This window comes from Microplitis demolitor, chromosome 2, assembly GCF_026212275.2.
Source record: "Microplitis demolitor isolate Queensland-Clemson2020A chromosome 2, iyMicDemo2.1a, whole genome shotgun sequence".
NCBI classification, from domain to species: domain Eukaryota; kingdom Metazoa; phylum Arthropoda; class Insecta; order Hymenoptera; family Braconidae; genus Microplitis; species Microplitis demolitor.
The window spans coordinates 4,235,757-4,257,225 of NC_068546.1; the positions used below are offsets into that span (position 1 = coordinate 4,235,757).

Genomic DNA, 21,469 nt, shown 5'->3' on the forward strand with positions numbered 1-21,469 from the left:
GCTCTTTTGGTTCCGCTGATCTTGTTATAAAGATTTGAATCTTCTGATATCGCTCGAGACATTGATTTCTTATTATCAGCCATCTTAAATTATTTTCATCGATGTTCGTAGTTAAGAAATTTTCTCTGTTTTCTGTTTGACAACTTTGTTTATCTGTAAAAAAATAGTTTTTATTCAAATTGGCTAAGCACATACTATTATTCTATTTTACTATGAGAAAATAAAACCATCCCATGGTCCAGGTTATTTTCAAAGAAACAAGAAATTCAAAATCAGTCGGTCAGGCATAATGCTATAACACAAGATGAACGAGAAAATTTTTTAACGTCGAAAAGAAAATAGAATAAGGCTATCATTATTAACTGACTCATTGTTTCTTCATCTAAATGATTCTATTGGATAAAGCGAAAAGGTTAAGTCTTCATTAAATCATAACTTCAACCCATTAAACTGTTCATAAAATAAAAGAACTGATAACTCACCGCTTCAACTGCTGCTTCGTTGTAAAAATAGTTCAAACTACCGTAAACACTATTTATCTATTCTAAAAGTATCTACTAGCCGGGTGGCACCCCGAGACAATGTTCTAGAATACAAGTCGTACTCAGACTAAATCGTAACTATCACGCCAGAACTTATATTATTCAGATAACGAGTTCTAATTTGAAATAAATGAGTTCAAGTACTACACACGATTTTGTTATAACAACACGTTCTGACGTCGTTTTATTTTCATAATTTATATCACCAATACGGTTCATCGGAGCACGTAACACCGATTTTGAATGTAAAAACATCTATTTCTGAAACTAACAAAGAAATAAATAAGAAATACCGTGCATTTATGAATGTTTTTTTCTTGATAGTTATCCTAACACCTACATAGCATTCCAATGATAAAAGCATCATAAAAAATTGTAGAATCCGAACGAGAATACCTAGAACAGTAACATCAAAATAAAGATATAGTTGATATCCTACTTTATTTTGGTATCATTTTTCTATGGCATACTTTCTGTTCAATTTGCTTTCATCTTGTTGCCATCGATATGTACAAAAATATAAATATCTACGGAACCTAAAGAATAATGACAGAATAATTACTTTGCTTATTTCTCTGTTATCTTGAATAATAGCCAATTGACATCAATCGCGGTCACACATAGACGAATGATAAATTGCAATCCGTGAACTTTTCATTGAACTTGACCTCAATAAGGCATCAATCTTCTATGATAGTGTTCAATCTTGTTTATAAACTAGAGCGCTAACATAACAATGCTTGTAAATTAATTGTTATGTTGCTAATCTTACAAAACAGCCGATTTAGCAGTTCCGCGTTATCTAATTAGTATCAGATAATTGATGGGCAAATTTTATCTTCTAATCATAGTGGGTAGGTTCATTGATACTTCTTAAAATAAATAATTTTGTTGTTGATAAGATAAACATTAAAAGGGACTACAGATTAGAATTAAAGCTTACGCAGATAGTGTGTAACTGTTTGAGGGATGCTTTGTAGGTTCTATTTTGTTTCTGATCATAGAATATGTTAATACGTGTTTATGTATCATCTTATCTGAATTTATTGCAGGAGTGATTAGGGTTACTGCAAAAGCTTAAAAAACCGTACAGAAAAACCAGCTAATACAGTCCAAACACTAGTGAGATTCTAATTACGAGTGATGTTTAAAAAGCTTGAGACTTTTGTCGACTCGAAATATCAGGTTCTATAAAATAGCAAAGTCATTAGAAAATCATAGAGTATTTATTTTTCAAGAGCTTATAGAAATGAAATCAATTGCGATCGAATAAACTACAAATCACAACTTGAATATTTATGGCCTTGTTCTTTCTATCGTTTGACATCCAGCTGTTTTATTAAAAGTAAGCCTGCTTTGTATGAATCTGCAAGAAAAACTTTTTTCTAAATTCACCAAATAAAAGATGACAGGGATCGAACTTTTTCATGTTATTGTTTAGAAAGAGGTACTTACTTACTCCTCGTACAGTCGTAGCTGAATAATTGATCCACTGTCCTAATGGTGGATCGCAGTTTATAATGCCACCAAATGACGACGGCAATTGTTTCTCTGTTGGGTAGGGGACTGTTACGTTATTAGATTCATTGACGTTGACCCATGCAGTCGGGAAGCATTTGAATGAATTTGTATAGGGTTTTGATGCCCTAATGAGCTTAACAGCTATGAACTTTTTCTGCCCAATCATTACTCTAATCACAATATAACACAATCGAAAATAAAACCGCAAAATAATAAATTCAATTTGACTATAAACTTGAACTTATATACGCATTTTAGCATACTAAGACAAAAAAAAATAATGTCAGGGGTTATTCTGATTGCATTAGAATAAATTAAAATTGTTTTTCATAAACAGATACCACGTACTCTGCACATGCGAGTTGTAAAAATATAATTACTAGCATAACAAATTTGTTTGTCGTGATACAAAAGTGGGTTCAAAGTTGAGGTAGTCAACACCTGATAACTAAATGTTAAGTTAAGTCCGAAATTAGATAATATTTCATCATGAAATGAGCTAACCCTCTAAGGCTTGATCTTATAACCCAATTTCATGTTCAGGCGGGTTTTTGTGGAACTAGAGTGTGTGCGTAGCAACCGTGGCAGGGTCATATTGTAGAAAAAAAAGCATTTGCTCGTTCAACATTCAACCGAAATGAAAACATCCTACTACGGCACAGTTACGGCTTACAAAGTAGGGTTAAAATAAATGAAAGGGGGCATACAGTACTGCCACTACTTACACGTTTCACGCATACGATTCTATACAACGCTTTTTGATTCGCGTTCTCCCCATTCAGCACAGCCCGAGACGTTTCAAGGCTCCCAAGTGCCCAGGGGCTAACAATACACTAATTTTCAAAAGCTATATGATAGATAATTTTATATGAACTAGATAATTTCTATTTGGCAATCAGCACTGGTCTAAGAAAGTAGCATTTGTATGGGATTCGCATAGTAATTTTACCAGAGGCTACCAGGAATGAACGTCAACTGGAAAATTTCAAAATTATATTAAGTATGCAATAAAACGAAAGATTGTTCTGTAGATACTATTTCATACATTTTTTTTACCGGACGACGTCGTCATTGCTAATACCATAGCCTGAAACTTTGTTCAGTATTTATGTTCATTATTGAAAAAGCTATTAGATTTTTCAATTAATAACATAGTAAATTATTCTGATTGTCATGGATACCTTATTTTTTAATGACATTGCTGTTATACTAGACGTGTTTTATCACCTACTATACAGAGATATAAATATACAATTGGTGATATTACTCATGTACGGTAAAACATTATTGATTTGGCTCGGTAATTGTCATAAAATCACGTGTAATGTTTTGTCATTTAATATTTATGGAAGTTTTCATTAGTTCCAACATACACGGACATTTATATATATATATATATATATATATATATATATATATATATATATATATATCTAGGATTTGTCTAGGATTCTCAGCGAAATGAATTTTGCAAATCCTATATATATATATATATATATATATATATATATACCACCCCCCTGTACGTAACTAATAAGAGTGATAAAATTAAAAAAAAAAAATTCCTTACGGTTTTATCAGGATCATAATTAGCATTAAGTAAATAGTTATGAAGAAAAAAATAATTGATGATTATTTCATATAACAGAGTATTATGTTCATTAAAAAACACATGACACATTACTAAAATTTATTTGCATGTACATTAGTAACTATCATAACTTAGTTATGATTAATTTGTGATACTTCCATGTTAATATAATTCAAACTACTTTTTGTCATCTAAATAAAAATCACATAAGCTTTAATATAGATGAATCAATAATGGACTGATGATTATTAAATACTTAAATAAGTCATCATATGAGGTGTCATTTAATTCAATCCATTCTGTATACTCATTATTTGCTAATATGGATAGGTTGTAGAAAAACGCGTTGTCAATCCACGCACTTTCTATGCTAAAGTTGTAGGTGTTAAATGTGACCCCGAGATCAGTGTTAAAATGAACGGATTCAGCACCGCTTTTATTACAGTGTACGTTCAATAAGACAAATAAGTAAGCGGTTTGAATCCCTCGTTGGTATACTTCTTTCAAATGATCCGAACTTGAGAAGTGCCAGCGATTTTATATTCTTTTTATTGCGAACGTTCATAATCTCAACGTGCCAAAGAAAATCATAAAATTTTATGATCATAAAAATCATTCAGCACTTATCTATTTTCGTATTTTTCTAGAAATACCATTACTCATAATATAATATACGTGGAACGAAAATTCCACTAAAATTTAGGCCCTATGGTTTGATTTTGTTACCCCAAGCCTTGAAAATGACCAAGGGGCCAGACCTGGTCCAAACCTAGGCCCTATGGTTTGATTTTTATTAATTCAAGCCTCGGCCGCTGGCCATTAGCCCAAGGATCGGCCGAGGCTGGGCCCGATAGTTTAATTTTAGTCAAGCCGAGCCTTGCAATTTGACCATTGGCCAATGCCTCAGTCTAGATTAAATTTTTATTTAATGTTAAAATTAGCAACTTTACATGTATATATATTAGGGTGCTTCGTATCCAGCGAAAGTATTTTTTTTGTTGCTCATCAAGCAAAACATTGTTTTTTATGCTAAAACAAAAATTTCTGCCGAGTTTAAGCTCTTAGTTCCAATCCTTAGTACTTTCCATTCGATTTCCAAGATTTCCCATTTCAAATACACGTCAATTATATTACTTTTTTTTTAACTTTCTAATACTCAGCTGCGTTTTATGATATCGTCGCGGTTTTGATCGCAAATAGTAGAGCGTTTGGTGTTCTTCAAAAGTGCCCATAGAAACTTATCTGTAATTCTAGCTGTTTCACATGTGTCCGCTGCGGATGTCATTTTGATAATTTAAAAAATAAAATATAATAGAAATACTATAGAATAATCTATATATGACTAATATATTTAATAAGCGGCAAAATTTTATATTTTTGCCCATATATACTTTTATCTATTTTTATATATGCAAAGTATAATTCTAGGTATATGATGAGCTATATATAGCTTTTTTATGCAAGATAGTCTAACACTACAATAATCAATAAAAAAAAATGAAGATGATAGCATCGTAAATTTAATTGGAATTTTTTTTCCATGTATGTAATATAGTGTCAAAAAGTTATAATAAAAATCCAAACATATGAAAAGCTTTGTTATTTTTTACGCAATCAACAATTTGTGAAATGTTATGACTTGTCAAAATATTGACAGGAATCCCAAAACGCACAATATAATATTCTTGAAAAATGTATTGGCCGATTACATCAATTTCTAACAGAAAAAGTAGTGACAATTGTCTCTCTCTCTATATATATATATATTTATAGAGTGTAGTTACCATTGCTACCTACCAGTCAGGAATTCCAATGTTAGGCCTGAGTGCAACTTGTTACAAACGTTAAATTTTCGGCATGCCAATGTTCGTTTTGCCTCATAAAGTTCTGACAAGATACGAATTAGGCTTACCTTAGTTAGGCAAGCCTAGTTCGAGCCAAACTGATTTTTCGGCAAGCCTCACCAAAATTTCTAGTCGGGAAGATTTTTATCCAAAAGTATTGGTTTCGATGAGGATTTTAACTTATTTGACTGATGGTTATGCGTTTGCTTGATGGATGACGTAATGATTCAATTGATCGTTAAACAATAGCTAAGTTATTACCGTCTCACAAACAGCGTTGTTATTCAACTCTTAATTACCGTTCATAATTAGCCAGTAACAAACCACAATTATCACAAATATTGCAGAACTTTCCGGTTTTTATCACATATAATAATTACTGCGCATGTTAGTGGTTATTCCATATCAATTTCCTTTATGACCCTCTGTTATCAGAGTAGTAACCGGAAATTGTCAATTCATGTAGTCGCTTCGAGAAATAACAAAGCAGTCCGTGCTCGACTCTTATCTTCGGGAAACGTGTTTATGTTTAGTCTCAAATGTATAGTTGTTATTGTTCAGAATATAACTATACACATTATTTTTTTTGTTATAACTTTTGTCTGATACTTTGTGCTATATATAAAACTGGTACTGTAGTTACCAATTGAAAATCATAACCGGGTTCGGGGATTTTCGGGTTCAACGTAATATGGGAATAATTGAATAAATGAATTTACTACAAATGCGGTAACATATTTAAAACAGGAAAGTGTAACGAGGACAATGAAAAGTAGTTAATTGATTGGATCATTAAATGAAATACAAACGTAGCATTAATAAAATGACAAAGTTTGCTTCATGACTAACGTAGCTTTAAAATAAAAACAAACATGTACAAATAATACGTGGGAATGTTTACATAGTAATGACAACTGCGTATAATAACAAAATAATTATTCATATGGGAGACAACAAAATTGTCTATTGCTTAGATGACAATTTCATGTTTTAGTCTGTATAAATTAAGAACAGTTCATCATATGGAACCATACATTATCTATTGTTCAGTACAATCTAATAGAATTGAAGTGAATGAACTGAACGATGACCTTATTTTAAGTGATGACTAATACAATATTTTTAGATAGAACATTGCATCTGTGAATATTAATTTGTAAACTATCGGGATTCGAGGATTTTTGAATTCAAAGAACTATAAGGATATCATTTTATTAAATGAACCACAAACAAAGATAAAGTGTTCTCGGAAAAGGCATAAGGTAAAATAAACATCGGAACTTACTAATTATATTCATAGAATTTATTCAGATAACTATATTACAAGATTGCCAATAATGTTTTAATGACACAAACTAGTTCTTAGTAAATAAATACACTTAAAACAAATACCCGCAAATATTTACATAATACTAATAATGGCTGTGTGCAATAACAAACTTATTATCCATATTTAAATCTAAACTCTTGCATTTTATTACGAATACTGTTCTGAATAGATTGAGTGTCTAATGTAATCCAACCTTTCTCACGGCCGTACTCTTCAACATATGTGAGCAACACTGTTCTTGCAGTTTCATCTAATCCTGGTCTGATAGTTGCTCCTTCGACATCGTAAGCTCTAGCTCTTGACCCGGTTAATGAACAGATGGTCAATGCACTCTTAGTGAAAATTTCGACCAATAACAATCGAGCCAATGATTTGCAATCTTTTGACAATCTCTTGCAATTACTAAGCTTTATGGCATTGATGTAGACATTGGTATGGGGCATGAGTTCTACAAGTCCCGGAGCCATTTGACGATGCTTTAAGGTCCATCTTGAGTCATTTTCATCGTATTCTGGAGGTAAAACAAATTTTCGCTTTTGAGAACGTTTTTTCTTAGGAACTTCATCAGTCTCATTATCACTATGGTCATTGCATTCCTCATCTCGTTGCTTTTGATTGCTGTTGTTTTTTTCGGATATCTCCTCAACTTCCACTATAATGTTTGTTGATTGAGATGTGGTCGGAATATCGCTGTTTGGACTACGGCTATTGACGATTAACTGTTTTAGATCTTTCAATGTTGCTGTATTATCAATTATTATTTGACGTAAGTTATTTACCAGGGTGTATGAGTTAGCAGAAACTGCATGCAGATTCCGTAAGACCGTAAGAAGTTCTATGAAAAATGTGGGGTCAAGCATAGGTTGAGGATTTGACAATGAATTCGTTAATTTCGAATAGTTCTGAATAACAGATGGTCGCTCCTGCTCACTGTCGTCGACGGGCTCTATTTCTTCAACACAACTTCTGTCGTTAGATTCGTCAACGTTTACTTCTGATGAACACAAATTTTGAATCGGAAAATCTTCACGAGTTGGTGAGGGTTGAGTTTCACTCAAGCATTCGGATGCTTGACTCGGCTGTTCTGCGGCGTCACTAACAGATTCATTTGGCTCAACAACTTTTGACCGTTTCGAAGGAGTTTCTATGTCTGGGGTAGGCAGCGTCGTTCGTTTTAGTTTCTTCGTTTCAGATTTGTCATCCTTTTTCGAGGTTACGACTAAATTCAGAGGTTTGTCAATCTCATCATTTGAATTCGAGTTTCGTTTAGGTCTGCCTGTTTTTTTTTTCACCATCGTTGGTAATTCTTGATCTAAAACCGAAAATTATTATTATTTTACATATTGTGCGGAAAAGACATTCAAACCTTTCTTTTGTATGCTACTAATACTCATTTCGATAGTAAAGTCAAATTTTTGACGGATCAGAAACACCCGTGTAGGTACTGCTAAAGTTCGATAGATTCCATTAAAAATAGTTATGATACTGAACTTAAACGTAGATTATAATTCAAGATATGTACCTCCATTCTTCATATTCGAACATTTATATTCATAACACGCATCATTCATCTTTATTGATGAAAATTGCCGCGTCTTCGTACACTTCTGCAAAAGAAAATATCATTTTATTCCAATTGCAAAAATTTTATAACATAGTACTTGAATTTTTCAGTGCGTTCCATCTCAAAATAATAAAAGCAAAATTAAAATTACATATCGCGAGCCAGTTGATTAGTTCCAATAGATGATGTCGTAGTCATCAAAGTACTTTATCTATCACTGTATCAGTTGCCCTTGGGAGGCCTCAATTCGAACAGACGAAGATTTATTAATGATTTTGAAATATACTAAAAATAATATCTTACCTTGAAGTCTTCGATATGTTCCAGTCGTTCCAACATTCATAAATCAACAATTTGAAGAATCCAATACTTTTTATTTTACATAAATCATGTAAGGTTTCAATACAACTGACATTAAACTCCCGTAAACTTGTCCTTACACTCGCGAGTTGAGGGTTGAATATCCAATCTCTTTAGCAGCCAACTTATATATATGCTAGAGGGAGTATTCGTTATCATGAGCGAGAGAGATAGAAATATTCCCTCCACATCATATATCGTCCTACGCATTACTAAAAACAGGTCCGGCTCTAATCAGTAAACATACGATTTATTTCTTAGTATTAAATGTTGGTTACACAACTTTCCATTATTGATTCATAGATAATGAAGTAATAAAAATGTATCGTCGGAATAAACTGTTGTTTTCTTATTTGTCTAAACTGTGAGAAGTCCAATGGAAAATAATAACTATACAACTAACCTTTATATCGGTATATAGTTTATTTATGAAATACTAAATTCGCTTGTTTAAGATAAACAGGTCAATGACTGTTTTGATAAATGTCATATAATAAGCAAACATAGACACAACGTACTAATAATTATTTGGGAAATAAATAGTGAAAATGTTATTTTTAGATGTGCTAGTCCGATAGATGAGTATGTCATGCTACGTTACGATGATTCTTAAAAAATTGAACGACTGGTTATACGTCACAGAATTCTTGCAACGTTATATCCACGTCATTATATCCTGTGACATTATATCTTCGGATACGTGTTCATGACATCTGATATAAGACCCGTTAAACAATAAATTGAGACATCTACACAGAGATAGCGCTCTTTACGATTATGTATCAGTTCATTTATCATCTTTCAATAATTTGAATTGTAAATTAAATACTAAGTAGATTAATTTTATTCGAAACCGTATGATGAACGGTGGCGTGTATGTATATATGCCGGAAACTTTTCTAACGACAACCAAGTTTGGAAATGTTTTGGTATGTCGAGTTTCGGTTTTCCTGATGAAGACGGAACTTCGTACGAATTTAAATCGCCGTATTCTAGGAAGCCTCATTCTTTCCGAATTGGTATTTCGGCATACCGAACTGGAATTCCACTCGGGCGCTACGCATTCAATACAATTAATAACTTGTCAACGGATCTATTTCCGCTTAAAATGAGAGTATCAGTTCAAGTCTCAATTAAGCGACTATCACTACCAAGTAATTTTTAAATTGAAAATTTCTACTAAGAAATCACTCCTGGTAAGTATTTTAACAAAAGCTTTGCAATTTGTATAGAGCCATGTGAAGTTCGTACTAGGGACGATCGCTATGTTGAAATTTTCTACATAAGACTATCAAGCTTTAAAAAGTGAATTAATACTACTACTTTTGTTAGAGTCATTTTTTCTTAGCAGATGATGTCATCGCTTTAAGTACTTCATAATAAAACTTTGTTCAATATTTTTGTTCATTATTCAGAAAGCTGTAAGATTTCACAAGCTGCAAAGAGTTTTGTTTAAATTCATTGTGTTTTACTGTATCATCTTTGATGCAATAAGACGATTCAGATTTGTCAGAACTTTGTCGTTCTTTTCAAGCGCTTGTCGACATAAGCTCAATTTTGTCGGCTTTTTCATTTTAATTCTGATGAATATATTGTTGCACCTGACATCATTACAATATTATACAGATGTTATCTACATAATATTGAAAATTCAGCATTGTAGTGTTTGCACTTATATTTATGAACAGAACAATAATAAAATGATTTATGGGCTAGAATATTACAAGGCACAAAATAAACTTTATCTGGCTTAATTCTTTTTTTTATATTTATTCTATCATTAGTTATATCAAAGGGGATTATATATATATATATATATATATATATATATATATATATATATATATATATATATATATATATATTCTCCCCCTATACTATAACTAATAAAATACAAAATAATTCGAAAAAATGGAATTATATGAAAATTCACTTTGTGAGTATGCTAATAACCTAATCTATCAAACATTTTATTATGGTTATATTTGAAGATAACAATGCAAATATTGCTGTACAACATTTGTAACGGTACGTGATAATCGATGAATAATATTATTATGATGTCAGATTCGGAAAAATTATTTTGTCAGAATCAGTTGACATTTTAAAGATACTTGAAGAAATGATCAATGTTTGTCGATACTGAATTTTCTTGTGGTAATAAATATAATCGATTAAAGCTTAAATAATTTAATCACTTTATTCGGGAGTAAATGATTTATAGTAGTTTGTTATTTATTAGTAATAGCATAAAGGGAGTATATATATATATATATATATATATATATATATATACTCCTCTTCTATCTTAACTAATAAATAATGAAGTAATTTGAACGTTCCAAATCACTATTATGATTTGCAACTGTATAATATACTATTTTGATGAGTTTATAACTTTAATTCAGAGTAGGAAAATCTACTCTTTTATAATGAATACGAGACGAAGACATTGAAGACCACGTGACTAAGTGATGTCCCTAATGAAAAAATATATATCTCTGCAAAATAGTTAATACGTGACTTATATCTTTAGTATTATCATATATATGCTATTATGCCGGCAGGTATTCCTGGACATATATTTTTTCGTGTGAGGTATGTCCTACTACTCAAAATTACTGCCATTTCCTTACGTTTATCATAGCTAATGTTAAATACTATTTACGCATGGGATGAAGAATTATAAAAGCTCTATATTTGTCAATTAATATTGAATTAATAAACTTTCAATATCACAGTAATTCATTATTTGAAGTTTTATGTAATTCAACTCACTGTATACTTATAATTATTGTTATTATCTATTCATGGCTCACAATCTCATTCAAACCTACGGTCTTGTTTGGCGCCTCTATGTACTTTTTTAGCCTTAATATTCGTAACAATCATGACGTCCGCAGCATATTAAAACAATTGCCCATTATTCCCGACCATTGAATACTGGTTAGACAATTGATTAAAGAAAGTGGCATAAATCATTATACGTGTGTTTGAAATTGAATACATTACAACTTTTTTTATGTTACAATTAATTTATTGCGTTAATTATGTTTGTAGTCTTATTAAGATTTTTGAACCGGTTCCAAAAGATAAAGCAACTGTTCTATGTATATTATTTCATTTATGTCATGCGCTGACGATTTAAAAATGAAGGCGTCAAATAAAATTCAGTCGTTGGTATTTATTAAATTCATAATTAACTAAAAAATAATAATTTTTTGGCCCATTCATTAGTTTTTATTTCTTACCATCTTGTTTATTTTTTCACGACAGAATTATATTCAAATGCGTCTAGTAGTTCGGTAGAGTAGTTTCGCAATCAGCGCTGCAAAACATTTATGATTTCTGAAACTGAACGTTAATGATTCTAACGTTTTATTTTAACTGCTCATTTTTGTAATCGTGATGGATTTTTTCTAAAAAAAGACTTTATGAGAGCAATAAAACCTCTCGGCGCTTTCAACTCTTTTATTTTGCCAAAATCTTTATCATGTAAGAAATAAATTAGGTCTCATAGCAGTCTGTTGTGATAAAGAAGCTAACAAATGGAGATTCGCAAAGTTCGTTACAGAACCATAGACAAAACAGGATCATAAAGTACCTCAGTAACAACATCTGTTCAAATTTACTCTACTGTTGAAAACTGAGTGAGCTCGTAAAACTGCGAAAACATATCGCTTAAATTTGGAACCGAGTCCTTGAACCGCCTGGCGTTCATTTTGAGATATTCAGAGATGATTTATATTAACGTAAAACCTGATAGTATTTTCTGATACTACGAATAGATAATAGTCTACCAACAAAATGTCATCGACGGTTGGGACTCATGATAAGATACTGTTGTTTGTTTTGTTCATATATAACCTATGACTCCAATTGATAAGAAAAACGGAATAGGGCTTTTCTCTTATCGAATAATGTGAACCGCTCGCAATAACATGTGCTGATTGGACGACAAATGCAGATAACAGATATCAAAATTTGGAATTTTCAACTTGTTATTACGTCAAATAAATAGTGCGCATATCTAAAAGTTTTTGAAAATTCGATATTTTCATGAGTTCTCTCAATGGATAAAATAACGCAACCAACTAATACTTTTGCAAAACTATTATTAAAAATGATGTCATTTCCGCCCACACCTAGTTCTGGTTTTAACACAAACATGTTTATGTCGGGTCGTAAAAATGTAAGTGATACTACTCACATTACACAAACGATTTTTCACTCTTATTATGATTCTGAGTTATAATGGAAGTAAAATAACTCAGTAAGTCAATGAACGTTAGTTGAACTCATAAGGTCTTAAATTATAAATAATTGTGTCAATGATACTCGACACAATAGTCCTATAGATTGGTTGATAGTCTAAATGTTTATTCTCTATATATTTCTGGCAATTCATTTTCATAGGGAACCGTATATTATACGATTTCCAGTACTACCTAATGGAATTGAGGTGAATAAACTTAGTGACGAGCATGGTTTGAGTATTGACTAATACAATATTTTTAGATAGAACATTGCATCTGTGAATATTAATTTGTAAACTATCGGGATTCGAGGATTTTTGAATTCAAAGAACTATAAGGATATCATTTTATTAAATGAACCACAAACAAGGATAAAGTGTTCTCGGAAAAGGCATAAGGTAAAATAAACATCGGAACTTACTAATTATATTCATAGATTAAATTCAGATAACTATATTACAAGACTGCAAATAATGTTTTAATAACACAAACTAGTTCTTAGTAAATGAATACACTTAAAACGAATACCCGTAAATGTTTACATAATACTAATAATGGCTGCGTGCAATAACAAACTTATTATCCATATTTAAATCTAAACTCTTGCATTTTATTACGAATACTGTTCTGAATAGATTGAGTGTCTAATGTAATCCAACCTTTCTCACGGCCGTACTCTTCAACATATGTGAGCAACACTGTTCTTGCATTTTCATCTAATCCTGGTCTGATAGTTGCTCCTTCGACATCGTAAGCTCTAGCTCTTGACCCGGTTAATGAACAGATGGTCAATGCACTCTTAGTAAAAATTTCGACCAATAACAATCGAGCCAATGATTTGCAATCTTTTGACAATCTCTTGCAATTACTAAGTTTTATGGCATTGATGTAGACATTGGTATGGGGCATGATTTCTACAAGTCCCGGAGCCATTTGACGATGCTTTAAGGTCCATCTTGAGTCATTTTCATCGTATTCTGGAGGTAAAACAAATTTTCGCTTTTGATAACGTTTTTTCTTAGGAACTTCATCAGTCTCATTATCACTATGGTCATTGTATTCTTCATCTCGTTGCTTTTGATTGCTGTTGTTTTTTTCGGATATCTCCTCAACTTCCACTGTAATGTTTGTTGATCGAGATGTAGTCGGAATATCGCTGTTTGGACTACGGCTATTGACGATTAACTGTTTTAGATCTTTCAATGTTGCTGTATTATCAATTATTATTTGACGTAAGTTATTTACCAGGGTGTATGAGTTAGCAGAAACTGCATGCAGATTCCGTAAGACCGTAAGAAGTTCTATGAAAAATGTGGGGTCAAGCATAGGTTGAGGATTTAACAATGAATTCGTTAATTTCGAATAGTTCTGAATAACAGATGGTCGCTCCTGCTCACTGTCGTCGACGGGCTCTATTTCTTCAACACAACTTCTGTCGTTAGATTCGTCAACGTTTACTTCTGATGAACACAAATTTTGAATCGGAAAATCTTCACGAGTTGGTGAGGGTTGAGTTTCACTCAAGCATTCGGATGCTTGACTCGGCTGTTCTGCGGCGTCACTAACAGATTCATTTGGCTCAACAACTTTTGACCGTTTCGAAGGAGTTTCTATGTCTGGGGTAGGCAGCGTCGTTCGTTTTAGTTTTTTCGTTTCAGATTTGTCATCCTTTTTCGAGGTTACGACTAAATTCAGAGGTTTGTCAATCTCATTATTTGAATTCGAGTTTCGTTTAGGTCTGCGTGTTTTTTTTTTCACCATCGTCAGTAATTCTTGATCTAAAACCGAAAATTATTATTATTTTACATATTGTGCGGGAAAGACATTCAAACCTTTCTTTTGTATGCTACCCGGGAAAAAAAGTTCTTATATGATCATATATAAATCATATAAAAGTGGCTTATAAAATCATATAAATTTTTATAATAAAATTGGTCCTATAAAAACTTATGTGGCTTTAATATTCGTTTTTTTTTTGTTTAAATTACATGTAAAAAGCTATTTTTAGTTTTATACAAATAAAGGTATTGGAATTTTTTTGTATAATCAAAGTACATTGTCAGTAGGAAGTTTATATCTCTACGAAAGATCTCTAAAGCGTTTTCGTCCTAAATCAAATACAAAAAATGTTGTGAAGCTTTAAACAATAGTAAGTTAAACTATCAACAGTTTGCTCAAACTCTTCTTTCAGTGCCTTCTTCAGCTTCGCCCACGTTTTGCCGCATCCTTCGTACTCCACAAACAATTCCGCGGAACCATCTAGGAGTCGTTTAGCGTACGCGACCTTTTGAACGTCGTTCCATTCACACAGCTCGGCCATCTCCTCGAACTTTTGGAGCCATCGTCGTATATCGGTATGGTCGTCACCACTGAACTTCTTTAATGTACCTTCAACGTCCTTGAATGTCAAAAGCACGCGTTGCCGGTTAGCTTGAGGCCAGCGGGTAAGCGGTGTTCCTTGAGCACCTTCTTCGTCGTCAGTTTCCTGAACCTGGGGTCGGTTTGGGGGATTATCCCCTTCGGGATCAACCACTTCTTCTTCTTCTTCATCTTCTTCGTCGCCGTCGTCGTTTGCTTCTTCTTCTTCTTCTTCTGGAACTCGTTCCCGTTCAACTAAAAGTGCCGCTCGCAGACGTTCAAGTAGCTCACGCTTCACGACTTCACAAATATAAACTATTATTGCCACGAGAAAGAAAAAATTTAGAAATTAAAAATTCGAATTTCAATCATTTTTGATATTTTCAAAATTCGTGAGCGACCTCTTAAAAAATTTTTATCGAGCTGATTTTTGGAGAGGCTTCTTAAAACATCGTAAACCAACAAGTTTTCATAAAAGACTCGAAAAAAAAATAGTCGGTTTTTTTGCGCCACCCTAATAAGCACATGAAACTTTTTTTTTGTAATGTTATAAAATAATATATAATTTTATATATAATCACATCAATTTTTATAAAATCCTTATAAGAGTATATGAATCCTTATAAGAATTTTATAAGATTATGTAAGCTTCCATATAATCATATATGATTTTTATATATTTCTTGCAGATCATATATAAATCATATATAATCATATATGTTTGTATATGATTATATAAGAACTTTTTCCTGGGTTTATTTAAAATTACATCAATTTTTATAAAATCCTCATAAAACACTATAAATTCTTATAAGATTTTTATAAGATCATATAAACTATTATATGATGATATATGATTTTATATAAGCATATCCAATTTTATCTAGTAAGGTAATAAAGTTATATACAACTTTATATAAAATCATATCAATTTTTATAAAGTCCTTATAAGAGTATATGAATTCTTATAAGAATTTTATAAGATCATATAAGCTTTTATGTAATTATATATGATTTTATATATTTCTTATATGATCATATATAAATTGTATATGTTTATAAATGATCATATAAAAACTTTTTTTCCCGGGTAATATTTATTTCGACAGCGAATTGATATTTATGACCTATCGAACACACTATCTAAAACATCCTCGTTGGAACCATTATTTTTATACAATTTCATGGATTCCGATAAAAATAGTTATAGTACTGAACTCAAACAAAGATTAGAATTAATAATATGTACCTCCATTCTTTGGATTCGAGCATTTATGTTCATAGTACACATCATTTATCTTTCCTTTGATAAAAATTTCCGCGTCTTCGTAATCATCTGCAAAAGAAAATATCATTTTATTTCAATTGCACTCAACAATTAAAAGTTTCTCACTATCAATTATGTTACACTATTTCTGAACTGAAATACTCAAAGACAAGTAAAAAAATCCTTACCAGTGCCATATTCCACAAGAGACAAATATAAATTCCAATCTTCTGAACATCTTTGCCTTCTTTTAACACGCTTAGCTGTTTCTGATGGATTTTCGACAGGATACGATACTATTACTTTTTGATCCATTTGTCTAGGCATTACTATCCATGACCACGGTATGCATACATACTTATCAATACCTTCGTAGGGTAATTTCAAAAATTGTATCACATAATACTTAAATTTTCCAATGCGTTTCATCTAAAAAGAAAAGAAACAAAACTAGAATCACATATTTCGCATGACTCATGAACTCAAATATATGACGTTATAGTCAGCAAAGTACTTTAATTATTACTATATCAGTTGCCCTTGAGAGGCCTCAATGCGAACGGGCGGAAAATCATAAATGAATTTCAAATAAACTGGAAACTAAATCGTACCTTAAGTCTTCAAAACTTTTCTGTCATATCAATAGTAATGTATCCTGATCCTCACTACTGTTTAGTTATTCTTTTAGTATCATGTGAATCCTCAAATATATGATTCGGCCAAAGTATTATCATTTATTGTCGGCATCACGCTCGTCAAAGTCGACAGTGAATGAGCATTTGTCCGAGAATCGAGGCTTATATACTGTCGACAAGCTCGTTGCTGCGAGCTAGAGAACGCGTGATACTTTAACGAGCTCTGCTGCCCTACGAAATACTTCAATCGATTTATTTTTATTGCATAAACATGTTATCGAGGACCGGTCAGTAACTGTTGTTATAAACAGTTCTAATTCCAGTCAAGGTAATACCGTTCGTACAAACAAAACATTATTTTATGCATGGAATTTGTTTTTGCCACATTGTTTTCATTTCTGTTCCATTACTGATGAAACAACAATGTAGTTCTTGACATTGTTTTCCGAAACTAGTTATAAATATCAGGTAGTGAGGTCAGTTTTTTGCATGAAATAAAATTCTGAAGTTGCCCGTTATTGATTCGAAAATTTCTATTGAACCATCGCCAAAACTAATTAAGAAAGTCAATAAGCATATCAATAAGCTACAGAACGCCAATAATTACCAGACGAATAATTTGTGAAGAATAAAGTTACGTTTATTTGTGTCATCACACGTCCTTTGTTCTTTTCAATGAACGTTTTTCTTATTTAAATAACGATAATAAATTATTTAATACTTTGCTTATTGAAAAATTCTTGAAGCATATACACATATAATATATTTATTCTGTAATGTTTCTTATTATACTTCATTGGCCCCGATAGCTCATCTGGAAAAATGTGTCACATGTTATTGACATGGTTTAATTCCGTTCGGAATATTATTTTTTGTGATTATTTTTCTCTATTGATCTAAAAACAGTTCATAAAAAAAGTATTTATTTATCCTTCTCATTCCCATCCTATCCTTATTCTTTTTCCTTAATACAAGAATGTTAGAACGCTAGACGTATGTTTTTCTTATGTACAAACTTCCTATGTACTTCTGCAAATGTCACAGTATCGTATGTTGATACGATACTGTGACATTTGCAGAAGTTTTAAGCATAGAAATTTTGTTGATTGGCAACTGTTTTTAGTTGCTAACATATTCCACGAGTGTCGTTTTATAAAAATTCTCAAGAACGACTATGCGTTTTTGCTCTCAAATATAGTGACCCTGTGTCCAATATGGCTGACTAAAATTTCTGTTCAATCATAACTGAAGTTCTTGGTAGTCATAGGTATATGCAACAATAACAGATGGTTAAACAAAGGAGGGACTAATAAGGGCAAAATATACATGCATACGGTAGCTGGCTATAGACTATTTGACATTTAACCGCTTTTTTGGGTGGGGAATGGGTAAACACGGAAGTACGAGCTTCGCAAACACAAACAAGTTACCCACGTGTAAAATCGTATAAGTCTATCCATAGCTACTACGTGTTTACATTCCCCATAGGAGCATTAATTTCATTTCGAACGTTATCGTGACTAACCACGACCATTTACACCGAAAATTACGTTTATGGAACTTGAATAACAATGCTATTGACAATTATTGTTGTTTTCCTTGTTCTCAGGATACCAAGAAACAATTATGGTTTACATAGGATCATATCCGTGTAAAAACTACTCGTTTCAAAAAAGCTCAAAACAGTGATCGTCCAAATTTGAGGACAATCTGAACTTTAAGTTGGTTATTTTTTTTATATTTGAAAAAAAATTAAACAGTAAATTCAAAACTAAATTTTTTTAAAGTTAAAAAAATCATCAACCCAAAAATCAGAAAGGTCACAAATTTGAAGGTTTATAGGTATGAATCTTTTTGAAACGAATTTTTTTTCCATGTAATTTTCAAAATCTTTCTGGGTCAAATTGTGTATCGGGAAAGTAAAAGGGTGAATAATAAACTTAACAACGTGAGCGTATTTGATTTATTTACATATCTAGACAATATAACTCGGTTCCAAAGTCGTTGGCTTTGTTTCCAAGCTGAGTAAATTAATACTATTCAGCATGATGTTCTAGAATGAACTCATGTGCGTCGCAAAAAAAAAATCCAACATCACTTTTGTTACTAGATTTATTATCACAATATAATGATCTCACATCAGAATGTATAATGTATCACTCAGAAATGTATAGAAATTTTGCGTCAGTTGTTTTTTTCGACTTGAAAATTATAACTCTTTATCTTAAATTGGTTTGAATCTTGGAAATGATCAACAAAACACAAATAATAAAACTTGTATTTTTAGGGAACGAAAACACACTTTGGCATCATATTAACTATGAATGTTTATTAAAAACAATGTTTGTTCTACCGATTGGCTTTGAATTCTAATGTGCTATGTTGCACATTCGAGATAATTATCGGTGAATGTCAGTGTATTGGCCATGACACGTCTTGCTGTCTTAAACGATATAGAATCCAATAAAATAGCACACAAGAATTAGAATACGTTCTGACATAAAAGATTACCTGGTTCCTTTCATCACGAAAAAATTGCTTGAAATAAACTAAGACTAGATCAATCCCACGATTAGTATTCGCTGAGACTCACTGAGCTTCTTTAATAAAACCCGGCTTCAATTTTACTAGCATAACAACAAAAAACGTTTGTTTTCAATTATCTTGTTATTGAATTGGTTGCGAAGCGACAAGCTTCAAGGCCTTTTGCGGTCACGTTTTATTATTTGTTTTTGTGAATAATACGGATACGATTATCGCGAGAACGGCTGGTAAGCGATAATTTTATACAGCGTAATTTATCATTTCCATTAATGGTTCATTAATGGGACAGTGAAAGAATTTTAAGTAGTTCGTATAATGAATTACGCGATTCCATGATTAACCGATTATTGCAAAGAGCTAGAAGAACATGGATGACTTTAACTTGTTAATCCAATGTACCACTCATAATCATTAGGATTTGTACAATAGCCGCTTGAACCTCTAAATAAATTTCACTGTTCACTTTATCTGCATAATACAAACCGAATACTGGCATTTGTGACATTAAGATTTTATTAGTCTTGTGAAAATTCAGGTGGCTGTGCATTGTTTTACGAAAGAAATTCAAATAAACAGCTGTTAGAGATGACAAGTTGTCAATCTCTTTTAGTTGATTATGAGTGATGTTATTGCGTCGCAATGTTTCCATTACGTTTTCATTATGTTCAAGTCTATCTATAACTTCTAGGACACTGGCGATTAATGGCCGAATAATCTTCAAAACTTGGATCTTATCTACTCCCTTGGTAGTTTTGGCTGATAAATTTTGCTTCTTTCTCTGTTTATTTTGAGTTGGGTTTGGTACCAAGTTCTTCAGTGATCGACTCATTAGAGATTTCTTAATACGCTCTATCAAATATATCATTGCTGTCCGGTACGAATCTGCAATTATAAAATACGATACACAATCAATGGTTCAGAAAGTATGGAAAAAAATATTAATCAGCTGGAGAAGAAGTTTACCTGATTCATGAAGTATTATTGCTGGATATGATTTCCAGTGTATCAATGGCTTCTCATAATCACGAACACGATTTATCGTTCGTTGAACTTCACTTTGTGGTGGATATGCAGTTAGTACGTATTGGCCGTGACGATGCTCAACCCAATGACTTGGAACACATCTCAACCAATATTTATTGCCCGGCATTCCAATTATTTTTACCACATAGTATATTTTCAATTTCACTAAAACTGGATTCTACAAATAAAACAATATAAAGTTTTAGTACGCACATTAATTAACTGGACGTGACCAAAATGAATTTAAATTAACATGTAAATTATACTGTCTGTCTGTTATAATGTCTAAATATCATGAGCATATTATCACGCGACAATATATTGCCGTCATATCATGCCATTAAAAAATATACAACGACATTTACTACTTTCGCTGTAGGTATAAACGATTTTTTTCACGCATGCGTTAACAATCTGTGAAATTCTCACATGTGATATTCTGACAGATGACAAATAACATTGTGATATTCTTTTACGTGATATTTTGACATTTTCACTAAGCAACCTTGTGTGAGAAATACTCAATACTGTCACGTAATCCATGCCAATTACTCAATGTTGTTAATAACAGAATGTAATTCTCAGTTAAGTAAAAAGGCAATATAAATATTTTGGCAATGATATTTTTTCGTGT

At 31.9% G+C, this 21,469-nt stretch overlaps 4 protein-coding genes across 8 annotated transcripts in view; 1 reads left to right on the plus strand and 3 right to left on the minus strand.

The window, feature by feature from the left end:
* Positions 1–4,508: 4,508 nt before the first annotated feature.
* The window catches only part of LOC128667307 (uncharacterized), a 38,245-nt gene continuing 21,284 nt past the window's right edge, over positions 4,509–21,469 (plus strand). The window contains exon 1 of one of the 2 annotated variants that reach the window (XR_008403326.1): positions 4,509–6,760. The gene's annotated coding sequence lies outside the window, so the exon portion shown is untranslated. Of the gene's footprint in view, positions 6,761–10,624; positions 13,407–21,469 lie in introns of those variants that run through there. The other variant, XR_008403325.1, reaches the window with a different exon arrangement.
* Positions 5,198–10,564, minus strand: LOC103579088 (uncharacterized). Of its 3 annotated transcripts, NM_001414756.1 has the most exons (4): positions 8,696–10,064; positions 8,351–8,435; positions 8,015–8,140; positions 5,198–7,702 (listed from the first exon to the last, which is right to left on the minus strand). In NM_001414756.1, the coding sequence occupies exons 1-4, from the start codon at positions 8,729–8,731 to the stop codon at positions 6,942–6,944; spliced, it is 1,008 nt and encodes a 335-aa protein (NP_001401685.1). In that variant the 5' UTR covers positions 8,732–10,064; the 3' UTR covers positions 5,198–6,941. The 3 variants fall into 3 exon arrangements, with proteins under 3 accessions (NP_001401685.1, XP_053598741.1, XP_053598742.1); XM_053742766.1 differs by having other exon boundaries at positions 6,754–8,140; positions 8,696–10,564; XM_053742767.1 differs by lacking the exon at positions 8,351–8,435 and having other exon boundaries at positions 6,754–8,140; positions 8,696–10,564.
* LOC103579087 (hypothetical protein family 5) lies at positions 13,415–18,266 on the minus strand. Its single transcript, XM_014444268.2, has 3 exons — positions 16,822–18,266; positions 16,616–16,702; positions 13,415–14,786 (listed from the first exon to the last, which is right to left on the minus strand). Exons 1-3 carry the CDS (start codon positions 17,060–17,062, stop codon positions 13,588–13,590), a joined length of 1,527 nt encoding a protein of 508 aa, XP_014299754.2. The 5' UTR covers positions 17,063–18,266; the 3' UTR covers positions 13,415–13,587.
* On the minus strand, positions 19,123–21,182 carry LOC103579086 (hypothetical protein). Of its 2 annotated transcripts, none has more exons than XM_008560387.3 (3): positions 21,089–21,162; positions 20,776–21,013; positions 19,123–20,694 (listed from the first exon to the last, which is right to left on the minus strand). In XM_008560387.3, exons 2-3 carry the CDS (start codon positions 20,960–20,962, stop codon positions 20,198–20,200), a joined length of 684 nt encoding a protein of 227 aa, XP_008558609.1. In that variant the 5' UTR covers positions 20,963–21,013; positions 21,089–21,162; the 3' UTR covers positions 19,123–20,197. The 2 variants fall into 2 exon arrangements, with proteins under 2 accessions (XP_008558609.1, NP_001401684.1); NM_001414755.1 differs by having other exon boundaries at positions 19,126–20,694; positions 21,102–21,182.